At 43.7% G+C, this 26245-nt stretch overlaps 3 protein-coding genes across 4 annotated transcripts; all 3 read left to right on the top strand.

Annotated features, from left to right (window-relative positions):
• The first annotated feature begins 2838 nt into the window (after window positions 1–2838).
• Window positions 2839–16618, top strand: LOC123085227 (anaphase-promoting complex subunit 6). Of its 2 annotated transcripts, XM_044506851.1 has the most exons (16): window positions 2843–3346; window positions 4049–4183; window positions 4259–4332; window positions 4527–4566; window positions 5113–5158; window positions 5688–5767; window positions 5880–6052; window positions 6133–6258; window positions 6515–6589; window positions 6879–7004; window positions 7809–7878; window positions 9894–9976; window positions 10542–10655; window positions 14851–14950; window positions 15954–15989; window positions 16274–16618. In XM_044506851.1, the coding sequence occupies exons 1-16, from the start codon at window positions 2966–2968 to the stop codon at window positions 16364–16366; spliced, it is 1752 nt and encodes a 583-aa protein (XP_044362786.1). In that variant the 5' UTR covers window positions 2843–2965; the 3' UTR covers window positions 16367–16618. The 2 variants fall into 2 exon arrangements, with proteins under 2 accessions (XP_044362787.1, XP_044362786.1); XM_044506852.1 differs by lacking the exon at window positions 14851–14950 and having other exon boundaries at window positions 2839–3346.
• Window positions 16619–17598: 980 nt separating this feature from the next.
• On the top strand, window positions 17599–22744 carry LOC123085225 (transmembrane 9 superfamily member 3). Its single transcript, XM_044506849.1, has 7 exons — window positions 17599–17955; window positions 18428–18468; window positions 18558–19143; window positions 20684–20821; window positions 20940–21096; window positions 21205–21689; window positions 22210–22744. Exons 1-7 carry the CDS (start codon window positions 17801–17803, stop codon window positions 22427–22429), a joined length of 1782 nt encoding a protein of 593 aa, XP_044362784.1. The 5' UTR covers window positions 17599–17800; the 3' UTR covers window positions 22430–22744.
• Window positions 22745–23802: 1058 nt separating this feature from the next.
• Window positions 23803–26001, top strand: LOC123085226 (deoxymugineic acid synthase 1-A). The gene is made up of 3 exons (XM_044506850.1): window positions 23803–24208; window positions 24947–25190; window positions 25302–26001. The coding sequence occupies exons 1-3, from the start codon at window positions 23913–23915 to the stop codon at window positions 25704–25706; spliced, it is 945 nt and encodes a 314-aa protein (XP_044362785.1). The 5' UTR covers window positions 23803–23912; the 3' UTR covers window positions 25707–26001.
• The last annotated feature ends 244 nt before the right edge of the window (window positions 26002–26245 follow it).

Below are 26245 nucleotides of genomic sequence, written 5' to 3'. Positions count from 1 at the left end.
ACGTGTAGTCCCATACGTGCTTGAAGAAGCTCTCTCAAAATTGGCGCAAATCGCCTGGACTGCAATAGCATTTCTTCTCATTGGGGGTACTGTCTCATTATGTGTTTGCCTTCTTAATTATGAGCCACCATAGATACCAGCATGTTGTAATAATCCCTTCGCTTATCCCAATGGTCGGCATGTGTGGTAACTTTGAAGGCGGGAGCCGCAGTATGTACTCCAGAACAGCGGAGCCTGATCGATCCACAAGACGGGCTTCTGCTATTGTGTCAGAAATTCCCAGTAACCTCCACATTTCCACCCGCTCTACCACAACTAAATAAGAGATGATGGATGTCTTCAGCCCCTTGATGGCAAATCGGACAACTTCATCAGTACCAACGTGCCTGTTTGCCAAGATTGATTTTAATGGGATTAATCCATGAAGGGCCCTCCAGCTATATTTTCACTTTTCCCGGGACTTTGAGCTTCCATAGGATTGTCCAAACTGGATTTGGCATTGATGGTCCTATTATTGCCGACAAAGATCTTGAGGTGAACTGATGTTTCCATTCATAATGGTATGCCGATCTTACCGAAAAAATTCCATTACTGTTGCCATGCCAGGCTACAAAAATCGTCAAATCCGTGGTGGCTTAAGGGAATTTGTAGGATCCGGCCAACATCCACTGGGTTGAATATCCCACATATTAAATCCTCGTCCCACTGCTCGGTAACTGGATCAATAAGTTCATTGACTTTAGTAATTATAGCACCACCCCTAGGGCGTAATAATTTGTATAGTGGGGCTCAAGGGAATCCAATGGTCCTCCCAAATATTGATCTTTTCCCCAGTGCCAATCCTCCATATGTGCCCATGCTTGAAAGTCTGAATACCCGCTACTAAGCTCTGCCAAGTAAAGGAAGATCCTTTGTTGGGCCCTACTTTTAAAATATCACTAGAGGGGTAGTATTTTGCTCTCAGTACCCTTGCACAAAGGGATTCAGGTTCATCAATCAGCCACCATACTTGCTTAGCTAACATTGCCAAGTTGGAAGAGTGGAGATCATGAAAGCCCATTCCTCCATCTTTTTCAGGGATATATAATTTCCACCATGCCCACTAGTGCATTCTCTTACTATTCTCATCATCTCCCCACCGGAATTTTGCTATAACATCTTTGATATCCTTGCAAATGCCTTTAGGGAGCTTAAAAACTCACATTGCAAAAACTTTGACGACATGTATTATCCCTTAGTCTAGTAAGGTTTTCGATCCGTTTTTCTTTATAAACTAGATCAAACTTTAACACCATGTAATGTTTTCCTCCTTGCTCCTCCCATGAGAAACTCCCACGCTAGGGCTCCCACTTACGCCGTTCTTGATCTGCCTTGTCTCATGTGGGCCTTCGAGCCATGGAGGTTCGATGGGAAGGCTCCTGCTTAGTTTTTTAGGTGTTTTTTATTAAAGTTTATGTCTTGTTCAGAAAGATGAGATGGCGGCAACTCTCTGAATATGGAATAATATTCTTCCCGCCCAGTCCCTGCCTCGATGGTGTGTCTAGCATCGTTGGAGGGCGTGTGGAGGTGTATCTCCGGCTGATTTCGCGGGACTCGATCGGTGTTTGTTTTCAGTGGATCTGCTTGGTTTTAGTCTTCATTTGTGTCCGTACAAGTTTGATCCTTTTGATGTACACTTCTCTTCATCGACGATGGCTGCTGTTCCGGCGTGTTGATCCTTTGGGGCCTTAACATGATGACTCCATGATTGTTTACTATAATAAGGTTTGCCCGGCTCCGGTGAGGCAGGGGCGATGACAATGGTGTGCATTCGGCTGCCTACAGTGCTTGTAGTTGTCGCTAGGTGGTCTATAAACATATATGCAAATTTTATTTCTTATTTTTTTAACGTTTTTTTGATATATTCATCAACTGTCATGGTAGTACAAAGAACACCAGAAGTAAAAAAATACATCTAGGTTCGTAGGCCACCTAGCGACGACCACACGCACTGGAGCGAGCCGAAGGCGCGCCACCGTCATCGCCCTTCCCTCATCGGAGTCGAGCAAGTCTTGCTGCAGTATAGACAGTTGAAAAGTCGTCGTGCTAAGGCCCCATAGGACCAACGCACTAGAACAACAAACGCCGTCAATGAAGAAAAGCGCAGAACGGAAGGATCCAATTCGTAGGCACACGAACACAAACGATTAAATACTGAATCCACGTGGATCCACCGAAGACGAACGCCGACCGGATCCCATGAGATTCGTCCGAGACGAACCTCCAACACGCACTCTGACGATGCTAGAAACACCACCGAAACAAGGGCCAGGCCACATAAAGCCGCCGCCTCGCATCTCTGAGCAGGACATAAACTCTAACAAAAGTAAAAAGAACATAAAAAAGGAGCCCTCCCTCCAACAAGAGTTGGATCCATCGCGCCTCCATGGTCTAAGACCACAGGAGACGAGGTAGACCGACGGCGGCGTCGGTGGGAGGCAGGAGAAATCCTAGCACGCTGGGTGCAGGTACTAATGGCCGCCGTGTGCCGTGGTCTTCTTTCTGTTTTATTTCCTTATATTCTTTTGTATTGCCACGATGCTTGATGAATGTAGATTGGAAATTTTTGAGAAAAATACCTAGATCAAACTTATTAGAAAAAATCACATCCAAGTCCCGTAGCCGTTTCAAAAAAGACACACAAGTTTTCCTTTCTTGCTCAAATTGCCCCTTCATCAAAATTGCTCAAATTTACTTCAAGTTTAAATCGACGAGGAGCGAAATCCATCCGGATCTGACGTCGTCACGCAAACCCGCGGCTAGTCCCGAGCTTCCGACCGTTCCCGTCGATCTCTATCGTTCTTTTCTTTCTTCCGCCTCCATCAATCAAAAAGTAAAAATAAATAGCAATTCTTCGTTTTCTTTCTTTTCCAAGATCAATCCTTCATTCTCTTTTAAGGAACCACACTTGCGAACCCTAGTTCGAATGTTGGATACAAAATTCGGTTTCCCTCCCTCCTCCCCCGCAGCCGCGCCCCCATCCCGAGCCCCGGCCACAGGCGCAGCGCCGAATCTCAAGCGGAGGAGGCGAGAGGGCGAGGGCGACGCCGGCGCCGACGCGGACATGAGAGAGGAGGCGGTGGAGCGGCTGCGCGGGGTGGTGCGGGACAGCGTCGGGAAACACCTCTACACGTCCGCCATCTTCCTCGCGGACAAGGTGGCCGCGGCCACGGGCGACCCCGCCGACGTCTACATGCTCGCGCAGGCGCTCTTCCTCGGCCGCCACTTCCGCCGCGCGCTCCACGTGCTCAACAACTCCCGCCTCCTCCGCGACCTGCGCTTCCGGTTCCTCGCCGCCAAGTGCCTCGTGAGCTCCACTCGCCACTCCCCCTCCCCCTTTCTTTTTCCGCTCCCGCATTTCGTCGAACGCGTCGCGTGCGTCCCGATTAAATCCAGTTTCCCCTTCCCCTGTTTCCTTTTTCTTTTAAGGATGGGCGTGTCCGCGCGTTCGGGCTTTCTTGCCCGTAGTTTGTTTGACCTGAAATTCTGTCAGGCGCCACTAGGTAGTTTTTCGGTCTAATATCTCGCGGGCCTTTTCAAGCATTCTGTAAAATTCGCTTGTTCTGCTTTCTGCAGGAGGTGTTTTGAGTCTGATTTGGCATTTTGTTACACAGGTGCTCCCCTAGTGGCTACATCTAGTGGTTTTGTTTCTGGCTTGTATAGAATCCCTAATGTGTTTTTAACTCTTGATTGAGTTGATCTTTCTCCCTGCAGCTTAGGATGGAAATTGGATTCCCTATGGGGAAAGGATCGAAATACCTCCTTGTAATTAGTCATTCAGTCTGATTTATTTCTCCAAATCCTGGCACCATGAATGCACTTAAGCTTCACGATCTTGTAAAACATTGTCTAATTCATGATTTATAAACAATGCTTTATGAGTGTTATAGAAAGATAGATTCTTTCGATGTTTCTTTTTTCCCTATCGTTTTAGTTTATTAACTTAGTGACATGATTTGCATTTTATGTTCTCATCTGCTGTATGGCTCACATTTTCTTTATTGGTCAGGAGGAATTGAAAGAATGGCACCAGTGTCTGATGATGCTTGGTGATGCCAAAGTTGACGAACATGGCAATGTTCTTGATCAGGATGATGGCAGTGACATCTATTTTGATAAGGACGCAGAAGATCACGAGATCAATGTGTGACTTCTCTTCTATTTCTCTCTGAATAATTGCTTTCACGGTTTCTTATTATTTTGACTCGTGCTTTTCCAGATCAAATCAGCTATATGTTTCTTACGCGGCAAGGCGTATGAAGCACTGGATAATCGTGATCTTGCTCGGCAATGGTGAATTCAGCAACTTCCATTTCCCCCCCTTACATTAAACTGCCTGTGTATATAACAAAACAGTATTACCAGCTTCAGTGTGTTCAGCGTTATTGCCGATTCATTTCTTTCAAGTTTTTCTTTTTCGTGCACCTTTTAAGTTGAGTGATAGTTTGGTTAAGCAGATGTGGTGACTCTGTCTGCTGTTCTGTCAGGTACAAGGCAGCAGTTAAAGTTGATCCGTTATGTTATGAGGTGAGAAGAATCATCTGACTCCATAAAGATAAGATATTCTGATGCTTGTTAGCTTTGTTGATTAAATGAATTGTCCCTTATAATTAATACCACATAAGAAAAATACCTGTACCTTAATTGTATTTGAATGCCAAATTCTATATCTACGAGTACATGCCATGAACCTGATTTTTTTAACCATTCTATTGGTTTTGCACTTGCCTTAACATGTCTAGTTGGGTATCTGAACCTTCTTATGGGCTTGATGCGCTGAGTCAGCTATGGCCCTAGGGACGATGCACTTTCTAGCATTGCAAATAAAATGCCGTAGGACAATACCCAACCTTTTATGCCCTGAAGCTGATTTCAGAATATCATGGATGTGGGTCATAGTTGTATAATTCTGCTACTTGTTGTCGTGAATGATAACAAAATAATTCTGTTACATCCTAATCTGTTATTGATCTTCCCAGCAGCGGAAAACACCATTAATCATCCATTGAAATTTGGTGTTTTATGTTATTTTCATTTGGTATGATCCTAACTGTTTTGTAATATACTTGTCAGGCTCTCGAATGCCTTGTTGATAACTACATGTTAACGTGCGAGGAAGGTAAGCTTTGAAAGTTCAAATCAGCCTTTTCATTCTTGTTTTGGGGTCTATCTTGAGGTTTGCTTATATCATGCATTGCATGCTATAGTTATGTCTTGCATTCTTTGCAAATAAGTAGTGCATTTGTTGTAATATTTGCTTATGTTGTGAATGCCAGTTTTATGTCTTGCATCGCTTTTCAAATATGGACTGCATTCATTTGGTATTTGCTTGCATTATTTTTTCTTTTGTTAAAGTTGTGCACTCAGTTATTTTTTCTTTTGTTAAAGTTGTGCACTCAGTGCTCTCATCATTGTAAGTATGTATGGGCTGGAAAATGCCGGATATGTATTAACTAGATAAGCTTGACAAAATCGGTCCATTCTTCTGTCTGTTAAGTGTCAAGTGCATCCTTTGGGATATGTCTGTTGATCATCTTATGTCTACTGTTATCATTTGGCTAGTTTATAGAAGAAATTTTTTTACCTGCAATTTCCTCTTTAGTTCTCACCTTATTGAACCCAAAGTATGATGCTGCACTATATTTCAGAATCTGAGTTATTGGCCTCTCTGAAATTCGGGAAAGAAGACGGGTGGCTGTCAGCATTCTACTCATGTTTGATTAGGAAGGTACTCAGCTGAATAATTATACCATGCTATACATTGCACCTGAATATACAACTAATCTTCTACCTCTTTATTGACATTTTTGTTGGTCTTGGTTTCTTTTACTGCCTTTTAGCATGAAAAAGAATATGTAGTGGAAGCAAAATTCAAGGAACTCGAACGCGAATCTTGCAGTATTTCTTCAAGTTCTGGTCAAATGATGAAAAATAACATCGATGTTTTGGCTTGCAAAGCTGAATACTATCATCAGAGTGGAGAATACCAAAAATGTTTTGAGCTCACATCTGTGTAAGTTGGTAACATTCCTGTTTCATTTTGTTTCCTCGACTAACGTTGATTTAACATTCTTATGATAATGTTTCTCTCAGTTTACTTGAAAGGGATCCGTTTCATTTAAAATGCACATTAGTGCATTTGGCTGCTGCTATGGAGCTTGGGCATTCCAATGATCTTTATCTCTTGTCATGCAATTTAGTGAAGGACTATCCTCAAAAGTGAGTATCTACCTTAATAATTGACCGAGCAATTATATATGATAATTTGTAATTTTTTCTACATGATCTCATAAGACAAACTCAGCAGTTCATTTGTGTATCAAACAGTTTGAGCCATATAATGACATTCTTATACAATATATGCATCTTCCTACAATCTACAGTATCTCAAACAACAAGATATATTATACTGGCAGCTTGTAGTCAACCATGTGTAAAGCATATATTTCTAATTTGTTTTCTGAACCATCTGCAGAGCTATTTCCTGGTTTGCTGTGGGGTGCTATTACTACTGCATTAAGAAGTATGATCAAGCAAGGAGATACTTTGGGTAAGCATATTGTCCTGTAAAGTTGTCATCACTGTCTTCATTTGAAGCTTTGTTATTCTTCATTTTTTTCACTCCGCACTCTTAGTGTGGAAACATGATACTAATTGCTATTTTTTATGTCTGGAAGAACTCTGGCACTTTCTTTGTTCTTTCTCTTGTGTTTCTTGATTAGAAGAATAGACATAATGCTCCCATTTCTTCAGATAATTCAGGATATGTTTTGGGATATTCAATTGTGCCCTCAAAGTTACCAAATGTACTCTACACTAATATATGTGTTTCCTATCAGCAAAGCTACAGGGTTAGATGGCACATTCCCTCCTGCTTGGTTTGGTACTGGTATTGCTTATGCTGCTCAAGAGGAGGGTGACCAGGCAATGGCTGCATTTAGGACAGCAGCTAGACTATTTCCTGGGTCAGTAACCCCTTTATTTTATTTGACATTCCAAAGTAACTGCTGATCTAAAGATCAAGTATTTCCCCCCTCTTATTCTGCTGTACTCCATGGAAGAATATTATTCTACTTTAGTTGACATCTGTATACTTCGTGTCAACCTTGGCCTCGGCTAGGCAACGTGCCACCATTTATCTCATAGGAGTACAATACAAGTAGTGATTATTCACACAGTTCATCTTGTATTTTGAGTATTCAACTCCAGACCGTGTTGAACTTCTCTCATCTCTTCAATTATGTCATGGATGTTTTTGTCTTTTTTATTCTGAAATCATGAAAAAAATTGCGGCACATGTGACAAGCTCTTCTATATTTATTAATCACAATGCTATCTAGATATTGATTATGAGAATTGTTCATTAGTTCCTACCTTTTATTTTGGGGTATAAGAGCATCTGCATCCCTACTTCCCTAGACACTAGAAAACACTAGAAGTGAGAGAAATTGGCTATCACTAATGCTAAAGGATGTGATAGATGCTAAGATAAAAACCTTAGCGCCATCACTACGCTTGGCACCTAATGCTAAATATAATTTATGAATTGTTATCTGACTCCTTAGGACCTATATAGGTGGTGCTAAGGAATGTGGCTAGAGAAGCTAGGAGAGGTAAATAGAGCGAAAGCTAATTTGTCTGCTTTAGGGTCTAACTTATAGGCACTAGTATGCAGGTCCTCTATGTATCTCTTATTTTGCTTAGTAATCTACACTGTACTTGTTTTTGTAGCTTTCATCTTACTACTTTCATTTTAATTTACATTTCAGATGTCATCTCCCTACTTTATACATGGGTATGCAATACGTGCGGATGCATAATTTCAAACTTGCGGAGCAGGTATACTTGAGGTTGCTTAGTAGTTTAAATTTGCTTGCAAAACTCTATTGTAACTGAGGAACACACCTTGAGCTAGCGTTTCTTCTCATTTACATTTGATACTTCCATAGTTTCACGGAAACTGTATGGTTTAATGCCGATAATGGAAAAATACATTTAGGCAAATGGAGATCCAAAATACATTTAAGCAAATGGAGATCCAAATGCTGATAGCTGTTGGTCAAATACATCAATGTGGATTCTTGGCATGCTGACATTAAGTGAGCGATCATATTGTTCAAGGAAGTGATACTTGTTGTAGCTCATGGTGAGATCATATGTAGTGCACCGACCAAACTTGTGCACTGGGCCCACCTGTGATTCTTCACCTGTTGTATTGCATGAAACTCAACCTGCCGTCCACTTCATCTCAATTTCGTCTAAGTTCTAGATGAAACTTAGATAAGTTGGACCGTGGATCCTGTTAGATTAAATACAAGGTTTCTTTTGCAAGTATGATGACAACCAAATCCCAACAAGATAGACAGCTGGTTGATTTTGATAAGAAAGTTCTTGTTGCAAAAATGGCAGCAGCCAACGGATCCTGTTCATCTTTTCTGAATCCAATGGATTGAGAGTCAACGGGTGTACTCTGTGCACCAGTTGGCTTGCTGCACTTGAGATGTCCTTGTCACGATGAGAACTATATTTGTAGTGTTAGAACCAGACCTGAGATGGAGGCAGAGAGGGTGAGCTGAACATGAGTGTTATTTTCTGAAGCTGTAGCTTCTTCAGCATGCATATAGGCACATAAATATAGTACATAGATTAGTTGGTTTATGAACCGGCTTTCTCCCCTAGCTGCTATTTCTAGAGTAACTAGTATTTGCATTATTTTCTAGCGGAACTATTTACTTAAACTTATAACATTTAAACATGGGAAAACATCAGTTGGGAACCCAAATGGAGGGCAACCTACATTGAAATGTATGGAATTTTAAAACATTTATCATTGTCTATAGATATAGGAGAGGCCGTATTCTATTTCCAGGCAAATTTCAAGATCAAGATCAATCACATTCGAAAGCTAGAAAGAAGATTTTTTATTTGGATGAGTACTGATTCATCCTTTTTCTTGCACTAGACCTTTTTCATATCTTCTACTGCCTCTGTCCCGAATTACTTGTCGTAGAAATGGATGTATCTAGAACTAAAAATACATCTAGATACATCCATTTCTGCGACAAGTAATTCGGGATGGAGGGAGTACTTCCTTCCGTTCACTATTATAAGATGTTTTGGATATTTCAATATGACTACATACGGATTGAAATGAGTGAACAAACACACTAAACGTGTCTACATACATCCGTTTTAGAAAAAAGTTAAAACATCGTATAACAGTGAACGAAGGGAGTGCATATGATGAGCTTGACTTGAAAATTTTATATGGCTATATGGATGCTCCTTTGCGGTCCTGTTATCTACATTTTTTCATAACATTCACACATGGTTTCCACAAAGTTTACACTCAAGGTGGGTTCCTTATGATACTTACCCGATCTTGCAAAGTATCTGTCCTGCTGGCTACTAAATACTCCCTCCGCCCCAAATTACTTGTCGCAAAAATGGATGTATCTAGAAGTAAAATACGTCTAGACACATCCATTTCTCCGACAACTAATTCCGGACGGAGGGAGTATAATGTCCTCATAAATGCAGTGAGTTCATGCCCAAAATTTTTAGCAAGTTGAATTCGAATCAGGTGGATATTGAACCGGGAAATTGAGGAATCTCTATGTATTTGATTTTTTCTCGTGCTCGAGCTTCTTTCATTTCAGCAGCTCTGCCAGTTTATAACTCCTAAGTTGACTTCTAAGATCTGAAATTCTTGTAGTCGACAAAGGATGCTGTTACTTCGATGGCACCATTTACTGCCACCACTAGCTTGCAGTTACCTTATAAGCTCATTTGCAATAAGCAAAGTTTTTTTGGTTGCCATTTCTTATTGATTCAGTTTGGTTTCTGTGCTGCAGTTCTTCATGCAAGCGAAGTCCATTTGTCCATCGGATCCACTTATATATAACGAGCTGGGTGTTGTAGCTTATAATATGAAAGAGTAAGAGCACTTCTCTGTTCTGAAGGCCTTTCTTATTCTAGTATGATGTACCCACCAAATACTTCACTTTAACTCTATACAGTTCGCCCCAAGAACAACTTCCCTAACGTCTGGCTAAAAGCTTATACAAAAATGTCATGTTAAGGCAGTCGAAAAAATTGCATTCATCACGGAGCTCCGGGACATCGTGAAATACACCAAACTAGAAGTTGTTAAAGTCTCAATGATGTTGCCCATGATGTAGATATTGCTTTTTTAAGTAGGCCATTGAAATTTTGAACACTTTTACGTGCATTTTGAACAAAATTCTTGATTTGGCATGGAGTCTTATGTGCAGAGCATGTTTGAAGTGGGGCAACCCCACAGCTCGCGCATGCACACATTTAGATTTAAGATCATACACATGGTCTGTGACGAATATTGTTTTCCTTTTTCTCATGCACTTCTCCATTCAACAGGCTTATGATATTTCATCTTGTTGGATAGAAAGTAACAAAGTAATTTCAGATATTTTTATGTGTTTTTTGCTCTTTAGACTTGATAATGTTATCTGTTCCATGTTTAGGTATCAAAATGCAGTTCAGTGGTTTGAGTTAACCCTGACTCATACTTCATCGTCCTCGAATGAAATGTGGGAACCAACAATGGTGAATCTTGGACACGCACTGCGAAAACTGAAGTAAGTGAAGACGCTGCATCCCATTGTTATGTTTTAGTCTATAAATCCACTGGCTTTTAACCTGTTTATGCTAGCTGAACTAGAGACTTGCCAAGACCAATCTCATTTACATGCTTCATTGATCATTGCCATTATATGCTAGTGAACAGAAAAATGCAAGGACATATAAAATGAAGTGTTGTATTTAGTTGACACATCAGCAGTTGCTCTGTGAACTTCTTAGGGTCTCTTTGGAAGGCAGGATTGAGAAACACATGAATAGGAAAAATATAGGAACCTGACAGGGTTGGCAGTGTAGAACAGAGGATTATAAAACATAAAAAAACTACATGAATAGTCGTTTCAATGAACTCAGGAAAAACGTCTCGATCCTAAGCGGTTGAGTCTTAAAAAGAGGTTGGAGTGGATGTTCAAATCCCTATGGAATTGAGGCATAGGAATCCATTCCATAAGAATTTGGGTGTCATCATTCCTTTGATCCAAAGGCAATCAGTAGGAAAAATTCTAAGGGATTGGAATCCCATAAAGTTCCTACAAAATTCGTACAATCTAAAGAGGGCCTTGTCGTCTACAAAATAAATTAGAAAAATATTTTTGGAACTATTACTTGACTATGCATGAGTGCTTTTAATTCTGTGGTATTGTTGTAGAGCCAAAATGAAGTTATGAACAACAACAACAACAACAACAACAAAGCCTTTAGTCCCAAACAAGTTGGGGTAGGCTAGAGGTGAAACCCATAAGATCTCGCAACCAACTCATGGCTCTGGCACATGGTTAGCAAGCTTCCACGCACCCCTGTCCATAGCTAGTTCTTTGGTGATACTCCAATCCTTCAGGTCTCTCTTAATGGACTCCTCCCATGTCAAATTCGGTCTACCCCGACCTCTCTGGACATTCTCCGCACGTTTTAGCCGTCCGCTATGCACTGGAGCTTCTGGAGGCCTGCGCTGAATATGCCCAAACCATCTCAGACGATGTTGGACAAGCTTCTCTTCAATTGGTGCTATCCCAACTCTATCTCGTATATCATCATTCCGGACTCGATCCTTTCTCGTGTGGCCACACATCCATCTCAACATACGCATCTCCGCCACACCTAACTGTTGAACATGTTGCCTTTTAGTCGGCCAACACTCAGCGCCATACAACACTGCGGGTCGAACCGCCGTCCTATAGAACTTGCCTTTTAGCTTTTGTGGCACTCTCTTATCACAGAGAATGCCAGAAGCTTGGCGCCACTTCATCCATCCGACTTTGATTCGATGGTTCACATCTTCATCAATACCCCTATCCTCCTGCAGCATTGACCCCAAATATCGAAAGGTGTCCTTTTGAGGCACCACCTGCCCATCAAGGCTAACCTCCTCCTCACATTTAGTAGTACTGAAGCCGCAAATCATGTATTCGGTTTTAGTTCTACTAAGCCTAAACCCTTTCGATTCCAAGGTTTGTCTCCATAACTCAAACTTCCTATTTACCCCCGTTCGACTATCGTCAACTAGCACCACATCATCCGCAAAGAGCATAGACCATGGGTATCTCCTTGTATATCCCTTGTGACCTCATCCATCACCAAGGCAAAAAGATAAGGGCTCAAAGCTGACCCCTGATGCAGTCCTACCTTAATCGGGAAGTCATCAGTGTCGACATCACTTGTTCGAACACTTGTCACAACATTATCGTACATGTCCTTGATGAGGGTAATGTACTTTGCTGGGACTTTGTGTTTCTCCAAGGCCCACCACATGACATTTTGCGGTATCTTATCATAGGCCTTCTCCAAGTCAATGAACACCATATGCAAGTCCTTCTTTTGCTCCCTATATCTCTCCATAAGTTGTCGTACCAAGAAAATGGCTTCCATGGTCGACCTCCCAGGCATGAAACCAAACTGATTTTTGGTCATGCTTGTCATTCTTCTTAAGCGGTGCTCAATGACTCTCTCCCATAGCTTCATTGTATGGCTCATCAGCTTAATTCCACGGTAATTAGTACAACTCTGAACATCCCCCTTGTTCTTGAAGATTGGTACTAATATACTCCGTCTCCATTCTTCTAGCATCTTGTTTGCATGAAAAATGAGGTTGAAAAGCTTGGTTAGCCATACTATTGCTATGTCCCTGAGGCCTTTCCACACCTCAATGGGGATACAATCAGGACCCATTGTTTTGCCTCCTTTCATCCTTTTTAAAGACTCCTTGACCTCAGACTCCTGGATTCGCCACATCAAAGGAGTTGTCCAGTTCAATGGTAGAACTCTCATTCTCCCCATTGAACAACGCGTCGAAGTACTCCCGCCATCTATGCTTAATCTCCTCGTCCTTCACCAAGAGTTGGTCTGCTCCGTCCTTGATGCATTTGACTTGGCCAATATCCCTCGTCTTCCTTTCTCGGATCTTGGCCATCTTATAGATGTCCATTTCGCCTTCCTTCGTGCCTAACCGTTGGTAGAGGTCCTCATACGCTCGACCCCTTGCTTCACTGATAGCTCGCTTTGCGGCCTTCTTCGCCATCTTGTACTTCTCTATGTTGTCTGCACTCCTATCCAGGTATAGGCATCTGAAACAATCTTTCTTATCTTTAATCGCCTTCTGGGCATCATCATTCCACCACCAGGTATCCTTATCTTCGCTTCTTCCCCTGGACACTCCAAACTCCTTCGAGGCCACCTTACAAATGCAAGTCGCCATCTTCATCCACACATTGTCCGCATCCCCTCCTTCCTCCCAAGGGCCCTCCTTAATGACCCTCTCCTTGAAAGCCTGAGCTACCTCCCCCTTGAGCTTCCACCACTTCGTTCTAGCGACTTTGGCTCGCTTATCCCGCTGGACATGAATCCGAAAGTGGAAGTCAGCAACCACCAGCTTATGCTGAGGTACAACACTCTCTCCAAGTATCACCTTACAGTCTAGGCACGCACGCCTATCTTCTCTTCTCGAGAAAATGTAATCAATATGGCTAGAGTGTTGGCCACTACTAAAAGTCACCAGATGTGATTCTCTGTTTCTAAAGAGGGTGTTAGCTACAATCATGTCGTAGGCTAGAGCAAAGCGTAAGACATCTTCTCCTTCTTGATTCCTGATGCCATAGCCAAAGCCCCCATGCAACCCTTCAAAACCTGTGTTAGATGTACCCACGTGGCCATTGAGGTCTCCTCCTATGAAGAGCTTCTTGCCAATCGGTACACTCCTAACCATGTCTTCCAGGCCTTCCCAGAACTCCCTCTTGGTGTTCTCATTGTGGCCTACTTGCGGGGCATACGCGCTGATAACATTGAGAACTAAGTCCCCAACTACCAGCTTGACCAGGATAATCCGGTCCCCACGTCTCTTGACATCTACCACTCCATACTTGAGGCTCTTGTTGATCAAGATGCCTACGCCATTTCTGTTTGCAGCCGTCCCCATGTACCACAGCTTGAAGCTGGTATCCTCCACCTCCTTTGCCTTCTGTCCCCTCCACTTGGTTTCTTGGACGCAAAGGATATCGATGCCTCTCCTCACCGCTGCATCAACTAGCTCCCAAAGCTTCCCTGTCAGAGACCCTACGTTCCAGCTACCTAAGCGAATCCTCCTAGGCTCGGCTAGCTTCCTTACCCTTCGCACTTGTCGAGTCAAATCCGAAGACCCTTGTTCATCATTTTCCACTACATCCGGGCGCCGATGTAGCGCGCCACCGAGGATGCGACGACCCTATCCTCGCTCACTTGCCACCGTATCCGGATCAAGATACGGCACGCCACCAGGGGGGTGACGGCCCGGCCCTTGCCCATTTGACACCACACCCGGGTTCTGATGTGGCGCGTCGTTGAGAGGGTTACGCCCCAACGAAAATCTTTTGGGTTTCATCTCCATAAGAGTGGCTGAGTCTTTTATGTTGGCTCGCCAAGCCTATCGCAACCCTCCTCCTTTACCCGGGCTCGGGACCGTCTATGTTGAAACAACATAGGCGGAGTTAAGTTATCAACCTTATCATAATTTCCTTAATATACAACCCATACATATAACCTAACATATTTTCATATTCTCACATATAGAAGCTTTTCTTTTGGATAAACTAAATCATTGGTATTTTGTTTCTTGTTGTGCATGGATTAGTACAACTAGGATGACTAGTCCTTTTTATTAGCTCTGATCAAAATGTATTAAAAAAAGAGATCATGTTATTTCCCAACTAACACTTGTTTCAACAGGCAATATAAAAAAGCAATATCATATTATGAAAAGGCGCTCACTTTTCCAACAAAAACTCTGAGCGCATTTTCTGGTCTTGCTTATACTTACCAACTTATGGTATTTCCCTGATCCTCTTTAATTTATTGTTTTGTAAAATGTTATTTCTACTGCAATGATATCCTCCTAATTTGTTATTGATAGAACCTGGAAGATGCAGTATGTTATTGATCATATCGCTTTGCTCATGAATAATTGTTTTATATCCATAATTTTGAAACTTGAAAACTTAGGCTCATATGCAGCCATATGGTTCTGTTACAACTGCCTATTTTGCACCAATGTGCGATATAGCTACAGGAACACTGCATTTCCCAAAAAGAACTTTACAGGGATTCAGCGAGTATAGGGTGTTGTAGAGAGGGGAATGAGGGGGCAGCAGTTAATGTTTGTGTCTGGGTTGGGCTTGTGCTGTAATTGGTAGTATCTTTTAAGTTGGCCTATAAATTCGTATTTCCGAGTCGATGATCCTGAGAGTTGATTTTTTATCCAATAGAGATTGAGTAGTTGCGCATTTTGAAGCTGTACAGAACTTGGTCGACTGAGAATTATAAATAGTTATTTCTTGGGTGACTTAGAAATAACAACCTATTCTTTCTAAGTTAAAAAATACCAGGGATACTTTGAGATACATGTACCTTAGTGTACCCCCACTCTTCTCTACTGAGTGCCAATGATTAGATGTAACCGTGGACCAGTCCATCATGACGGGATGCCATTTGTAAGAACTTGAGAATAGTGGGGCACTTGGTTTCAAAAGACCCGGGTGGGTACTGTTTTCAGTCACTATTTTGGCGCAGGCTCATTCTGGTTGTAATTTAAGCTCACTAACAAACTGAAACAATCAGGCAGGAAGGAGTTTAGAGTTACACACAAATATGTGCACTTGTAATTTGAAAGGAAACAGTATTCTTTAAGAAAAACTCCTGGTTTCAAGAATGAGAACGACGTCCTTCATTTATTTGTCCAACTTTGACACTTTTGACTGTTTGAGCTTAAGTATTGATAGTCATTTATTTCTGTGTGCATATTACTTCTAAAAATATTTGTTTCAATATTACAGGATGATTTTGAAGCTGCCATAACTTACTACCACAAGGTGAGTTTTTGTGTTCAGCCTTGTTGACTGTAAATGTTTTCATTGAGCTCTATCATCCAATAAGTTCGGGCAACAAAATGACTTTCTCTGTAAAATATATATTCACTGAAATCTCATTTTGTTTCCACGTCGTGTATAATCCATGGTTCCGTAACAAGGAACCAATAGAACAACAGACATGCTTCAAATTGGAACCAGCATATATTTCTTCAGTTTTATTATGCTTTTGTCAACAAGAGGTTGGAGTTGGACTAGGATTTTTCTTACATCTGCGTTTCTTTCAGGCTCTATGGTTGAAACCAGACGACCAGTTTTGCACTGACATGCTAACATTAGCTCTCGAGACCAGTTGCCAAAGCACCGCTCGGAGAAAATAGTTTAGGCATGATAGCTGTTTGCAAATTGCAAAAGCGCTGTTGTAACTTAAATGGGTGTTGCTCTGACATCAAATCCATTCATTTGTAGCCAATTGTTGTAAAGTCATATCTGTAGTATGTAATCGCTCTCAAGTTCATATGTAACCACCCAGACAGATTCTGGATTTGTGGTGCAATATTGAGATTTTGCTGAAATTTTCCAATGTAAATATTACAATTATTTTTAACAGGCAATGTCGTCCATGAATATCCTGTACTTTATTTTGTTACTTATTTCCCCCTTCTGTTGAGCAGTTATGTGGACCCTGACGCGGAATACTATCGTTTATTCGGGGGTTGACTAAAGTTCCGTTTGGGATATTGTGATTTCATTAATTAGCGTGGTAAGATGCATATAGATTTCCCTGCAAAAAAAAGAGATGCATATATATTCTTGTGCCCGTTTCCCTACTTTTGGATTCTTTTTGATACAACTTACCACATAGCACGTGGTTAGATTCTTGTGTCCTTGGTAAGACCTGTCAGTCTTGATGGTTCGATTTTGACTGAGTTCAGGTCAAACTGAAGGGGGTAATTTAGAGCCATTCTGAACAAAGAAGTAGCGCTAAGTGTGCTCACTAATTCCAGTCTCGTTGTGATTGAAACTTTTTCATCATGTGTTTTTTATCGTGTTCATCTTAAACGGTACGGTGCTGATTTCTGAAAGATTGCAATCTAACGGACGGGGTTTTGAATCTCCATCGTCTAGATTTCGGGTGAAAACCCGTCGTCCTTATAGCACCGCCCTTTTTATTGTGTGTGGATCTGGAAATGTTGTCTGTTTTCTACTAGGAGCCTTTCCATGGTGTGTCCAATTATGAAATCCCTTTTTCTGTTTTTAGGAGGCTGTCGGTGGTTGTGCCTTAGGACGCAAAACGCGAGTTCATTGATAATTAACTAACTACTAGCAGTAGTATAGTATACTATGGGCGTAACGAGATTTGATAATGCGGTCAGGCCAAAAAGGTGGTAAAGAGACTTGCACCAGACTCCTCCACCCGGGGGAGCCAGAGCGACCGACGCGTCGACCAAATTGTGGGTTCGCTAGCTGACCAATGCGCACAAAGGCGAGCCAATCGAGTGGCACATCGCCACCTTCCGCCACCACCCAACCCAACCCAACCCAACCATCACGAGAGAGAGAGAGTGAGGATAAAAAAAAAAGAGAACGCCATCCGAGAAGGACCTGAGCCAAACCCACCCCGCGGCCAGAGGCCAGAGCCAGATCTCCTTCCATCCTTCCTTCCTCCTCCGGCGCCCTCTTCTATTTCTATTAAGAAGGAAGGAAAGCAAGCAGGGCGCCACTCAGATCTCTCCGCCCCTTCCTCGCCCCCCTCGTGCCCCCCACCCTCTCGTCAACGCCGCCCCGCCCGAGGAGAGGAGGAAGGACGAGCCATGGCATCGCCGGCCGCGCGCGCGGCCTCGGCGCTCCTCCTCCTGCTCGCCCTCGCCGTCGCCGGCGTCCTCTCCGACGGCTCCGACCACCGCTACAAGCTCGGCGACCCCGTCCCGCTCTACGCCAACAAGGTCGGCCCCTTCCACAACCCCAGGTCAGCCAGATCTCCCTCCCATCCCTCCCATCCCTCCCTCCCTCACCGAGATCCCTTTCGGTTCATTCCCTGTCCGTGCGTGGGGGGTCGTCGGATCCGTCGGGTTCCGCGGGAGAGTGCGCCGTGCCGTCTATTGCTCCGGTCTGATACAATGGTCTGGGTTGGAGGGTTTACGCTGCGTCACGATGGTCATCACCGCCTAGTTTCGGGGGAGATCTGGCGGAGAGCTCCGGGGGTGGTGGATTGGGCGGCATCGCAACTGGTTCAGTGCGCTCCGGATCTCCTTCACGTAGGCTTCTATTTATGTCTGTCTTCAGTAGAGTGTCGTTTGTTATTGGTTCGGGCGCCAATTTTGGATGTATCGAACGAACACTTTTGTCTGCAGCGTTAGGAACCGGATCTGTTTGCTAAAGCAGATTTCTGCCCCTCTACAAACGTAGTAATCCTCACGCCTTGCTTCCTTTCCTTGCAGCGAGACGTACCGCTACTTCGACCTCCCCTTCTGCTCCCCGGGTTAGTTCCTCACCATTCCGTCACTTGCTTGGTTTAGTAAGTTCTCTCTCGAACTATGTAATGCTTATTATGTGTGGCTTTGATTTCAGAGAAAGTGAAGGAGAAGAGCGAGGCCCTCGGCGAGGTCCTCAATGGGGATCGGTTGGTCGATGCACCCTACAAGCTTGATTTCCGCACGGATCATGATTCCAAGGCGGTTTGCCCCAAGAAGCTTACCAAGGAGGACGTGGCCAAGTTCCGGAATGCCGTAGCCAAGGACTACTACTTCCAGATGTACTACGATGATCTCCCATTGTGGGGATTCATCGGTAAGGTCGAGAAGGGAGGCAAGCCTGACCCGAGCGAGTGGAAGTACTACCTCTACAGGCACATTATCTTTGACATCCTCTACAACAACGACCGTGTCATTGAGATCAATGTGCATACCGACCAGAGTGCACTGGTTGACCTGACAGAGGACAAGGAGGTTAATGTGGACTTCCTTTACACTGTCAAGTGGAAGGAGACACCTACACCGTTCGAGAAGAGGATGGAGAAGTATTCCAGCTCCTCCAACATGCCGCATCACTTGGAGGTCCATTGGTTCTCCATTATAAATTCTTGTGTTACGGTCCTTCTCCTCACAGGGTTCTTGGCAACAATCCTCATGCGAGTTCTGAAGAATGATTTTGTTAAGTAAGTTTCCACCAAACTTCATTTATGTGAATAACCGATTCACTATTGCTTCTACAATGTTAAGTTTTGGTGTACCCCTACTGCATTGCCATACATTACAGAAACAAACAAACTCACGATATAGGCTTTGTTTTATTCCTCAGTTCTTACTGCAAAATACTCATATCTGAAAGACTGTTTAGGGCCTGTTTGAATAGTATTATTCCGATAACGCAGGGATATACTATTTTTTTTGCAATTGCAATGTCATGTGATTAAGTTTGCACCGAAGGTTGTTTGATTGCACCATAGGAAAAACAAAGGAATCTTTCCAATAGGTTTCAAGTCAATGGGTCAAGTCCTACAAATCAAACAGAAGGAAATTTCCTAAGAATCTTTTGAATTAAAGAGTCCCTCTATCTTTTGGCAATCTGTCATGGATATATTTGTTCTCTTGTCGTGAATGGATATATTCTCTTACATCCATTATTCCATTTATCGATCCAGCCTAATTGCTTCCAGCCAGCTCCACCATTGATTCTTCCAGCGCTTATTTCAGCCAGATGTTAGAGATGGCAAAAGTTACTGTCCCTAGATTCTAATTAGAAAAAAGATTTTACAGTCCCCTTCTAAGTTCTCTTGGGTTGCTACTTAGCTCAATTTGGTATGGCTGGATTGTTTTGAATGTCAGCTGGGCAAGCTTTGTGAATGATGTGCAAATCTAGTATCTTTATAGCATTCACATACAAATGTTTGGTCAGAATGCAAGGAAGCAACCTATTGACTGGTTATTAGTTTTTACCTTTAGGTCTATGCTTTATCCCTTATATTGGATGGTGTTCTGCAGTTGAGGATGTAGGTCGCTACATGATGTAGAATAAGTGTATGAAACAGATTACTTCATGGTCATATTCGTATTTTGCCCCTCTGTCTTTTGGCAATCTGTCATGGATATATTTGTTCTCTTGTTGTGAACGGATATATTCTCTTACATCCATTATTCCATTTATCGATCCAGCCTAATTGCGTCCAGCCAGCTCCACCATTGATTCTTCCAGTTATTTCAGCCAGGTGTTATAGAGATAGCAAAAGTTACTGTCACTAGGTTCTAATTAGGAAAAAGATCTTACAGTCCCCTTCTAAGTTTTCTCAGGTTGCTATTTAGCTCAATTTAGTATGGCTGGATTGTTTTGCATGTCAGCTGGGCAAGCTTCGCGAATGATGCGCAAATCTAGTAATGTAGCATTCACATACAATTGTTTGGTCAGAATGCAAGCAGGCAACCTATTGACTGGTTATTAGTTTTTACCTTTAGGCCTATGCTTTATCCCTCATATTTGGATGGTGTTCTGCAGTTGAGGATGTAGGCCGCTGCATGATGTAGAATAAGTGTATGAAACAGATTACATCATGGACATATTTGTATTTTTCCCATTCTATGATGTAATCTAGCAATGGATTGACTGTGATTTCCTCAGTTTTGGTCTTCTCTATTGATATATTAAGAGCATCGATTGCATTTCTTTTCTATGTTTCTGAACATCATATATATTATTTGAAGGTATGCCCATGATGAGGAAGCAGCTGATGACCAAGAAGAGTCTGGATGGAAGTATATTCATGGTGATGTCTTCCGGTTCCCCAAGAACAAGTCATTGTTTTCGGCTGCTCTTGGCACTGGAACTCAACTGTTTGCTCTGTAAGTGCTGATGCATTCTTTTTTGGCTTTTATACTATTACCATACCGTGCATAAAATAAAATCATTTAGTTATCCCTTGGATTGCACATATCTAATGATCTTATTTGGACATGGCAGAACAACCTTTATATTCCTGCTTGCCCTCGTTGGAGTATTCTACCCTTACAATCGTGGTGCCCTTTTCACCGCATTGGTCGTCATCTACGCACTCACCTCAGGAATTGCTGGTTACATTGCAACCTCTTTCTATTGCCAGCTAGAGGGAATGAACTGGGTATGTGTTGATATCCCTAGATTATTCTGTTTAGTTTGATATTTTTGAAAGCATGCATTATATTTGTTCTATAGTTCTAACACTATGATTTTATGCTTGTATTCTCAGGTGAGGAACTTGCTACTGACAGGATGCCTGTTTTGTGGACCTCTCTTCCTGACATTCTGTTTCTTGAACACTGTTGCCATTGCTTATAGTGCAACAGCAGCATTGCCGTTTGGCACCATCTGTGTCATTGTGCTGATCTGGACCTTAGTCACATTCCCTCTACTAGTTTTGGGAGGCATTGCTGGTAAAAACAGCAAGAGTGAATTCCAAGCTCCTTGCCGTACCACCAAATACCCTAGGGAGATTCCTCCACTTCCCTGGTACCGGACAACAGTTCCGCAGATGGCTATGGCTGGATTTTTGCCTTTCAGTGCTATATATATCGAGCTGTACTACATCTTTGCTAGTGTTTGGGGCCACCGAATTTACACAATCTACAGCATTCTCTTCATAGTCTTCATCATCCTACTTATTGTCACTGCCTTCATTACTGTTGCGCTGACATACTTCCAGCTTGCTGCTGAAGACCATGAGTGGTGGTGGAGGTACAGCCATTTTTCTTATCACCATAATTTTGGCACTGGAATTGCAGCTTATTAGCAACATTATGGCATTAGTAAAGTTTGTTACAACTCATGAGTTCCTGAAATCTGTTACAATTCCTGATCTGGAGTCATGCTTTTTCAACCACAAGTCATGTTCTTACATGTAAACGTCATGAATACATTGTCATGGATACTGCATATGTTGATATGCTACAAACTTGGCATATAACATATCAGCATACATATTTTTTTTGTTGATGCAGATACATATTTAAATGTTTTAGAGATGATTGTCCAGATAAAGTACTTACAATAATTGTACCCTATTAAATTTGGATTTTTATCCGTTTTCCATCACTAGGAGGCGAGCTCTGCTCTGGTTAAATGACCGATCAAACAGATTATCAGCACTTTTGAAAGATGCCCATCCAACCAACAGCCATTTTTGCTTTTCCCTTTTCTGTTGGAAAATATTGTCATTGTGGTGCTGAACATTTTTTTTGTAAATTTTTCTAAACAGGTCATTCCTATGCGGAGGATCAACTGGATTTTTCGTCTATGGCTACTGTCTGTACTACTACTACGCGCGATCGGATATGTCTGGCTTCATGCAGACCTCATTCTTCTTTGGGTACATGGCGTGCATCTGCTATGCATTCTTCCTGATGCTGGGTATGGTGGGCTTCCGTGCCGCCTTGTTCTTTGTTCGGCACATATACAAGTCGATCAAGTGTGAGTAAAGTGTTGTTGGAGGATGAAGAGCAGCAAGCAGCAGAGTTGTACTCCTTTTTGGTGCCGCTAAGAAGTCCCAGTATAGAAAAGGTTAGCTCTCGCGTGCAACAGGAAGCAACTAGAAGAGATTGGCATGTTTGAGATTAGGCCATTATTCATAGGAAGAGGTAATGAACCTATAAAATTTCTTGTCATTGTGCGACCGGTATGATGAACCGTCTTTCCTTTGATCCCCCCCCATGTATTATGTGACGTCCAGACAGTATTACTTTGTTGAACCATAACCTATATAAATTTCTGTGGAAGTTCCTATGGCAGAATAACACACGTGTAGAGATGATGCCTCAAGAAGGGCATGTCCAGTCGATCTGTACCGTTGTACTCCTACTACTCTGTATCCTATGCGTTCTGGTTATATATTGTCAGGTTTTGAAACAGTATTTTCTTTGCAAACCTGGCAAAGTTTCTGCTGTATTTTAGCAATGAGCTGAATGTTGTCATCGCTGGTTTGCAAAACCATGGTCAAGCACATCTGAAGGTCCTCTTATTTATTTGTTCATTCATAACCATTTTTTCACATAATTGGTACAGATTACAGAAGCAATCATAATGTAGGAAATGTCAAATCTGGGCTAAATGTACAGTCTATTAGAGAGAAAAAGGAAAACATGAAGGAGAGATCAATACTCTACTCCATGTTACACTGGCGACATCTTTAGGAAAATGCCATGGAATTAATGGACTAGTGTGACATTTCAACTGCTGCTTTGCTTATTTTTGGCTAAAGCATGGTGATGCAGGCATGGACTTGGCTGTGGCCTCGTGCCGGTTCTAGCTGGATGGCATGATCAGCGCCTTTCTTTTCGAGAGCCGCATCGCCCAAATCGTAAAAACGGACGCAGAAAGCACGCTGCGTCAGACTAGGCCCTTTTTGGTTTCAAATAAGTCACCAATTTATAAGTCGAAAAGTGCAAAAGGTGACTTATTTTGCCAAACGGACCCAACTTATAAGTCATCCCAACTTATAAGTCATAAGTTGCTTCACTCCAACTTAAAACTTATAAGTTACCCCTTTTGCATGGGTCCCATCACCTTTACATAAAAAAACAAGATAGAAAGATGTGCTCAGATGACTTATAAGTCAGATGACAACCAAACAAGTGTGACTTATAAGTCACTGATTTTAAGTCACCTGACTTATAAGTTAGGTGAATTATTGGAACCAAACAGGCCCTAACACTCCCAAAATTTCCGCATCTTTAATCGGCCAAAAGCTTGCACCGACCCGAGGAGCTCAACCACTCCAATCACTACCAGTGAGCCGAGGCACGTCTCACGCCGTCAACGCCTCGGAAGAGCGCATATATGCGGCGTATCCCGTAGACTGGACTCCCACAGTATTAACCCCAGGCACGCCTCCCGCTGCAACCAACCCGAGTCCTTCCACCCTGCACAGAATCTCAGCCCAACCCACAGGTCTCGACTCAAGCCATGGGCGCCGGCGACAAGACGGCCGCGGGCATGCCGCGCATCGGCATGGGCACGGCGGTGCAGGGGCCCAAGCCGGACCCCATCCGCCGCGCCGTCCTCCGCGCCATCGAGGTAGGGTACCGCCACTTCGACACGGCCGCGCACTACGAGACCGAGGCCCCCATCGGCGAGGCCGCCGCCGAGGCCGTGCGCTCCGGCGCCGTCGCCTCCCGGGACGACCTCTTCATCACCTCCAAGCTCTGGTGCAGCGACGCGCACCGCGACAGGGTCGTCCCCGCCCTCAGGCAGACGCTCCGGTACGGCGCCCATCTCCCGCTCTTCCTCAGATTTCGCTTGGATCTCATGATAATGAGAAAGCCTGTGCTCTAGGGTCCGTCGTGTAGCACTGAGATAGTAGCATTACAGCTATTCTGTTTGTGATTAATTGTGGCCTAAAAATCATGGAACCAATTGTCAATCTGAACAATCGCCGCTGAAGCAAAACCTATAAAATACTGAAAAGAGACATACATAATACTACTACGCTAGATAATAATACTACATGGTACTAATTGCATAGCGTAGTACTCCAACTGACCGTTGAAAATCACTAGGAAGGAGTAAAATGGGCTTGACAGGCATGCCGGGTACTTCGCTGGTCTAGAGGCCGTAAGATTGTCACTTTGATGTGCACCTATCTTTCAGGCATATCAGTTGAGCCCACACATCAACGGTGTCGGTCCAAGTTCCAACAAACGTGGATCATTCTCACACACCAGACTGATCTGATCTGACAACCTGAACAAGAAACCCAGTAGAAATTCACTGTCGGGTAAAGCCAACATTGCAATTCCCAGAAGACGCTAGCTGGAGTAAGCTAGCTTAGCCTTAGCTAGCTCCAAATACAGATCAAATCAGTCCTGTCGTGCATAATCGATCGACGTGCACTGTTGCGCCATCGTGTAACTGATCTAGTACTATTATTGGTTAGAGATGGCCTCTGACAGGAATTACTACTTAACCACGGCGCATCCGCGTAATGAATGACACTGCAGGAATCTCCAGATGGAGTACGTGGACCTGTACCTCGTCCACTGGCCGGTGTCCATGAAGCCCGGGCGGTTCAAGGCCCCCTTCACGGCGGAGGACTTCGTGCCGTTCGACATGCGGGCCGTGTGGGAGGCCATGGAGGAGTGCCACAGGCTGGGCCTCGCCAAGGCCATCGGCGTCGCCAATTTCTCCTGCAAGAAGCTTGAGACCCTCCTCTCCTTCGCCACCATCCCTCCCACCGTCAATCAGGTCACCTTAACTCCTTACATACATCCAACTAATGTTGTTTATAAACAATGCAGATCGATCATACATACTACCACGAAGTGACAAGTGAGTGACTGATGTGCCATTTTGCAGGTGGAGGTGAACCCGGTGTGGCAGCAGAGGAAGCTGAGGGAGTTCTGCAGGGGCAAGGGCATCCAGCTGTGCGCCTACTCGCCGCTGGGGGCCAAGGGCACGCACTGGGGCAGCGACGCCGTGATGGACGCGGGCGTCCTGCAGGAGATCGCCGCGTCCAGGGGCAAGAGTGTGGCGCAGGTGTGCCTGAGGTGGGTGTACGAGCAGGGGGACTGCCTCATCGTCAAGAGCTTCGACGAGGCCCGGATGCGGGAGAACCTGGACGTGGACGGCTGGGAGCTCACCGAGGAGGAGCACCGCAGGATCGCGGAGATCCCGCAGCGCAAGATCAACCTCGGCAAGCGCTACGTGTCCGAGCACGGGCCCTACAAGTCCCTCGAGGAGCTCTGGGACGGTGAGATATGAGTGATCACTGGAGAGGCTGGCTGGCCGGTGCGACGGGTTCTGTTGGGTTGTCATCCTTGGCCATGGATGGGTGGTTGATCGGGGGACGATTTCCCTTTGAATAAAATCATGTTCTGCATTGTGTTTCAGTGAATAAATGGAGATGTTTACTACCGGATTTAAGGAGAGTTACTAAGAGATTGGGATCATCTCATCATGTTATTATGCGTACTTTCCTGGCAATGTAAGTTGTTACAATGGCAGAACAAAAAGAAGGTGTATAAATAAAGAGAGGCAGCGGCGTCGGGTTTGATCATGGGCCGTATGCCGCATGCGCGCGACGCAAGCATCTGCTTGGACATGACCAAGCAACTGGACCGCTTGCCAGGCTTGTCGTATGATAATGGGTGGCAGAGCAGCCCAGTGCCGGCTAGCCGTCGTGCCAGCCAACCGGCCGGGCCCGACAATGCCGGCGAAGTGCCGTGCGGGGCGCAGCCCTTTAGCTAGCTCTTGCTTCTCTCTCTCTAAAAAAAAAGGGTAGCTCTTGATCGGCGAACGGG

The sequence above is a fragment of the Triticum aestivum genome, chromosome 4A (assembly GCF_018294505.1).
Source record: "Triticum aestivum cultivar Chinese Spring chromosome 4A, IWGSC CS RefSeq v2.1, whole genome shotgun sequence".
NCBI lineage: Eukaryota > Viridiplantae > Streptophyta > Magnoliopsida > Poales > Poaceae > Triticum > Triticum aestivum.
Note: the sequence above shows the minus strand (reverse complement) of the source record. Positions and strands in the feature narration are given on the sequence as shown.

What these genes read in the sequence shown, in the direction of transcription:
- LOC123085225 (XM_044506849.1), top strand. Translation starts at nt 17,801, where the DNA reads ATGGCATCGCCGGCCGCGCGCGCGGCCTCGGCGCTCCTCCTCCTGCTC. An exon ending in GGCCCCTTCCACAACCCCAG is followed by an intron (nt 17,956 to 18,427) that starts GTCAGCCAGATC and finishes CTTTCCTTGCAG; the next exon opens with CGAGACGTACCGCTACTTCG. An exon ending in CCTCCCCTTCTGCTCCCCGG is followed by an intron (nt 18,469 to 18,557) that starts GTTAGTTCCTCA and finishes CTTTGATTTCAG; the next exon opens with AGAAAGTGAAGGAGAAGAGC.
- LOC123085226 (XM_044506850.1), top strand. Translation starts at nt 23,913, where the DNA reads ATGGGCGCCGGCGACAAGACGGCCGCGGGCATGCCGCGCATCGGCATG. An exon ending in GCCCTCAGGCAGACGCTCCG is followed by an intron (nt 24,209 to 24,946) that starts GTACGGCGCCCA and finishes ATGACACTGCAG; the next exon opens with GAATCTCCAGATGGAGTACG. An exon ending in TCCCTCCCACCGTCAATCAG is followed by an intron (nt 25,191 to 25,301) that starts GTCACCTTAACT and finishes GCCATTTTGCAG; the next exon opens with GTGGAGGTGAACCCGGTGTG.
- LOC123085227 (XM_044506851.1), top strand. Translation starts at nt 2,966, where the DNA reads ATGTTGGATACAAAATTCGGTTTCCCTCCCTCCTCCCCCGCAGCCGCG. An exon ending in GCAGCTAGACTATTTCCTGG is followed by an intron (nt 7,005 to 7,808) that starts GTCAGTAACCCC and finishes TTTACATTTCAG; the next exon opens with ATGTCATCTCCCTACTTTAT. An exon ending in CCATAACTTACTACCACAAG is followed by an intron (nt 15,990 to 16,273) that starts GTGAGTTTTTGT and finishes CGTTTCTTTCAG; the next exon opens with GCTCTATGGTTGAAACCAGA.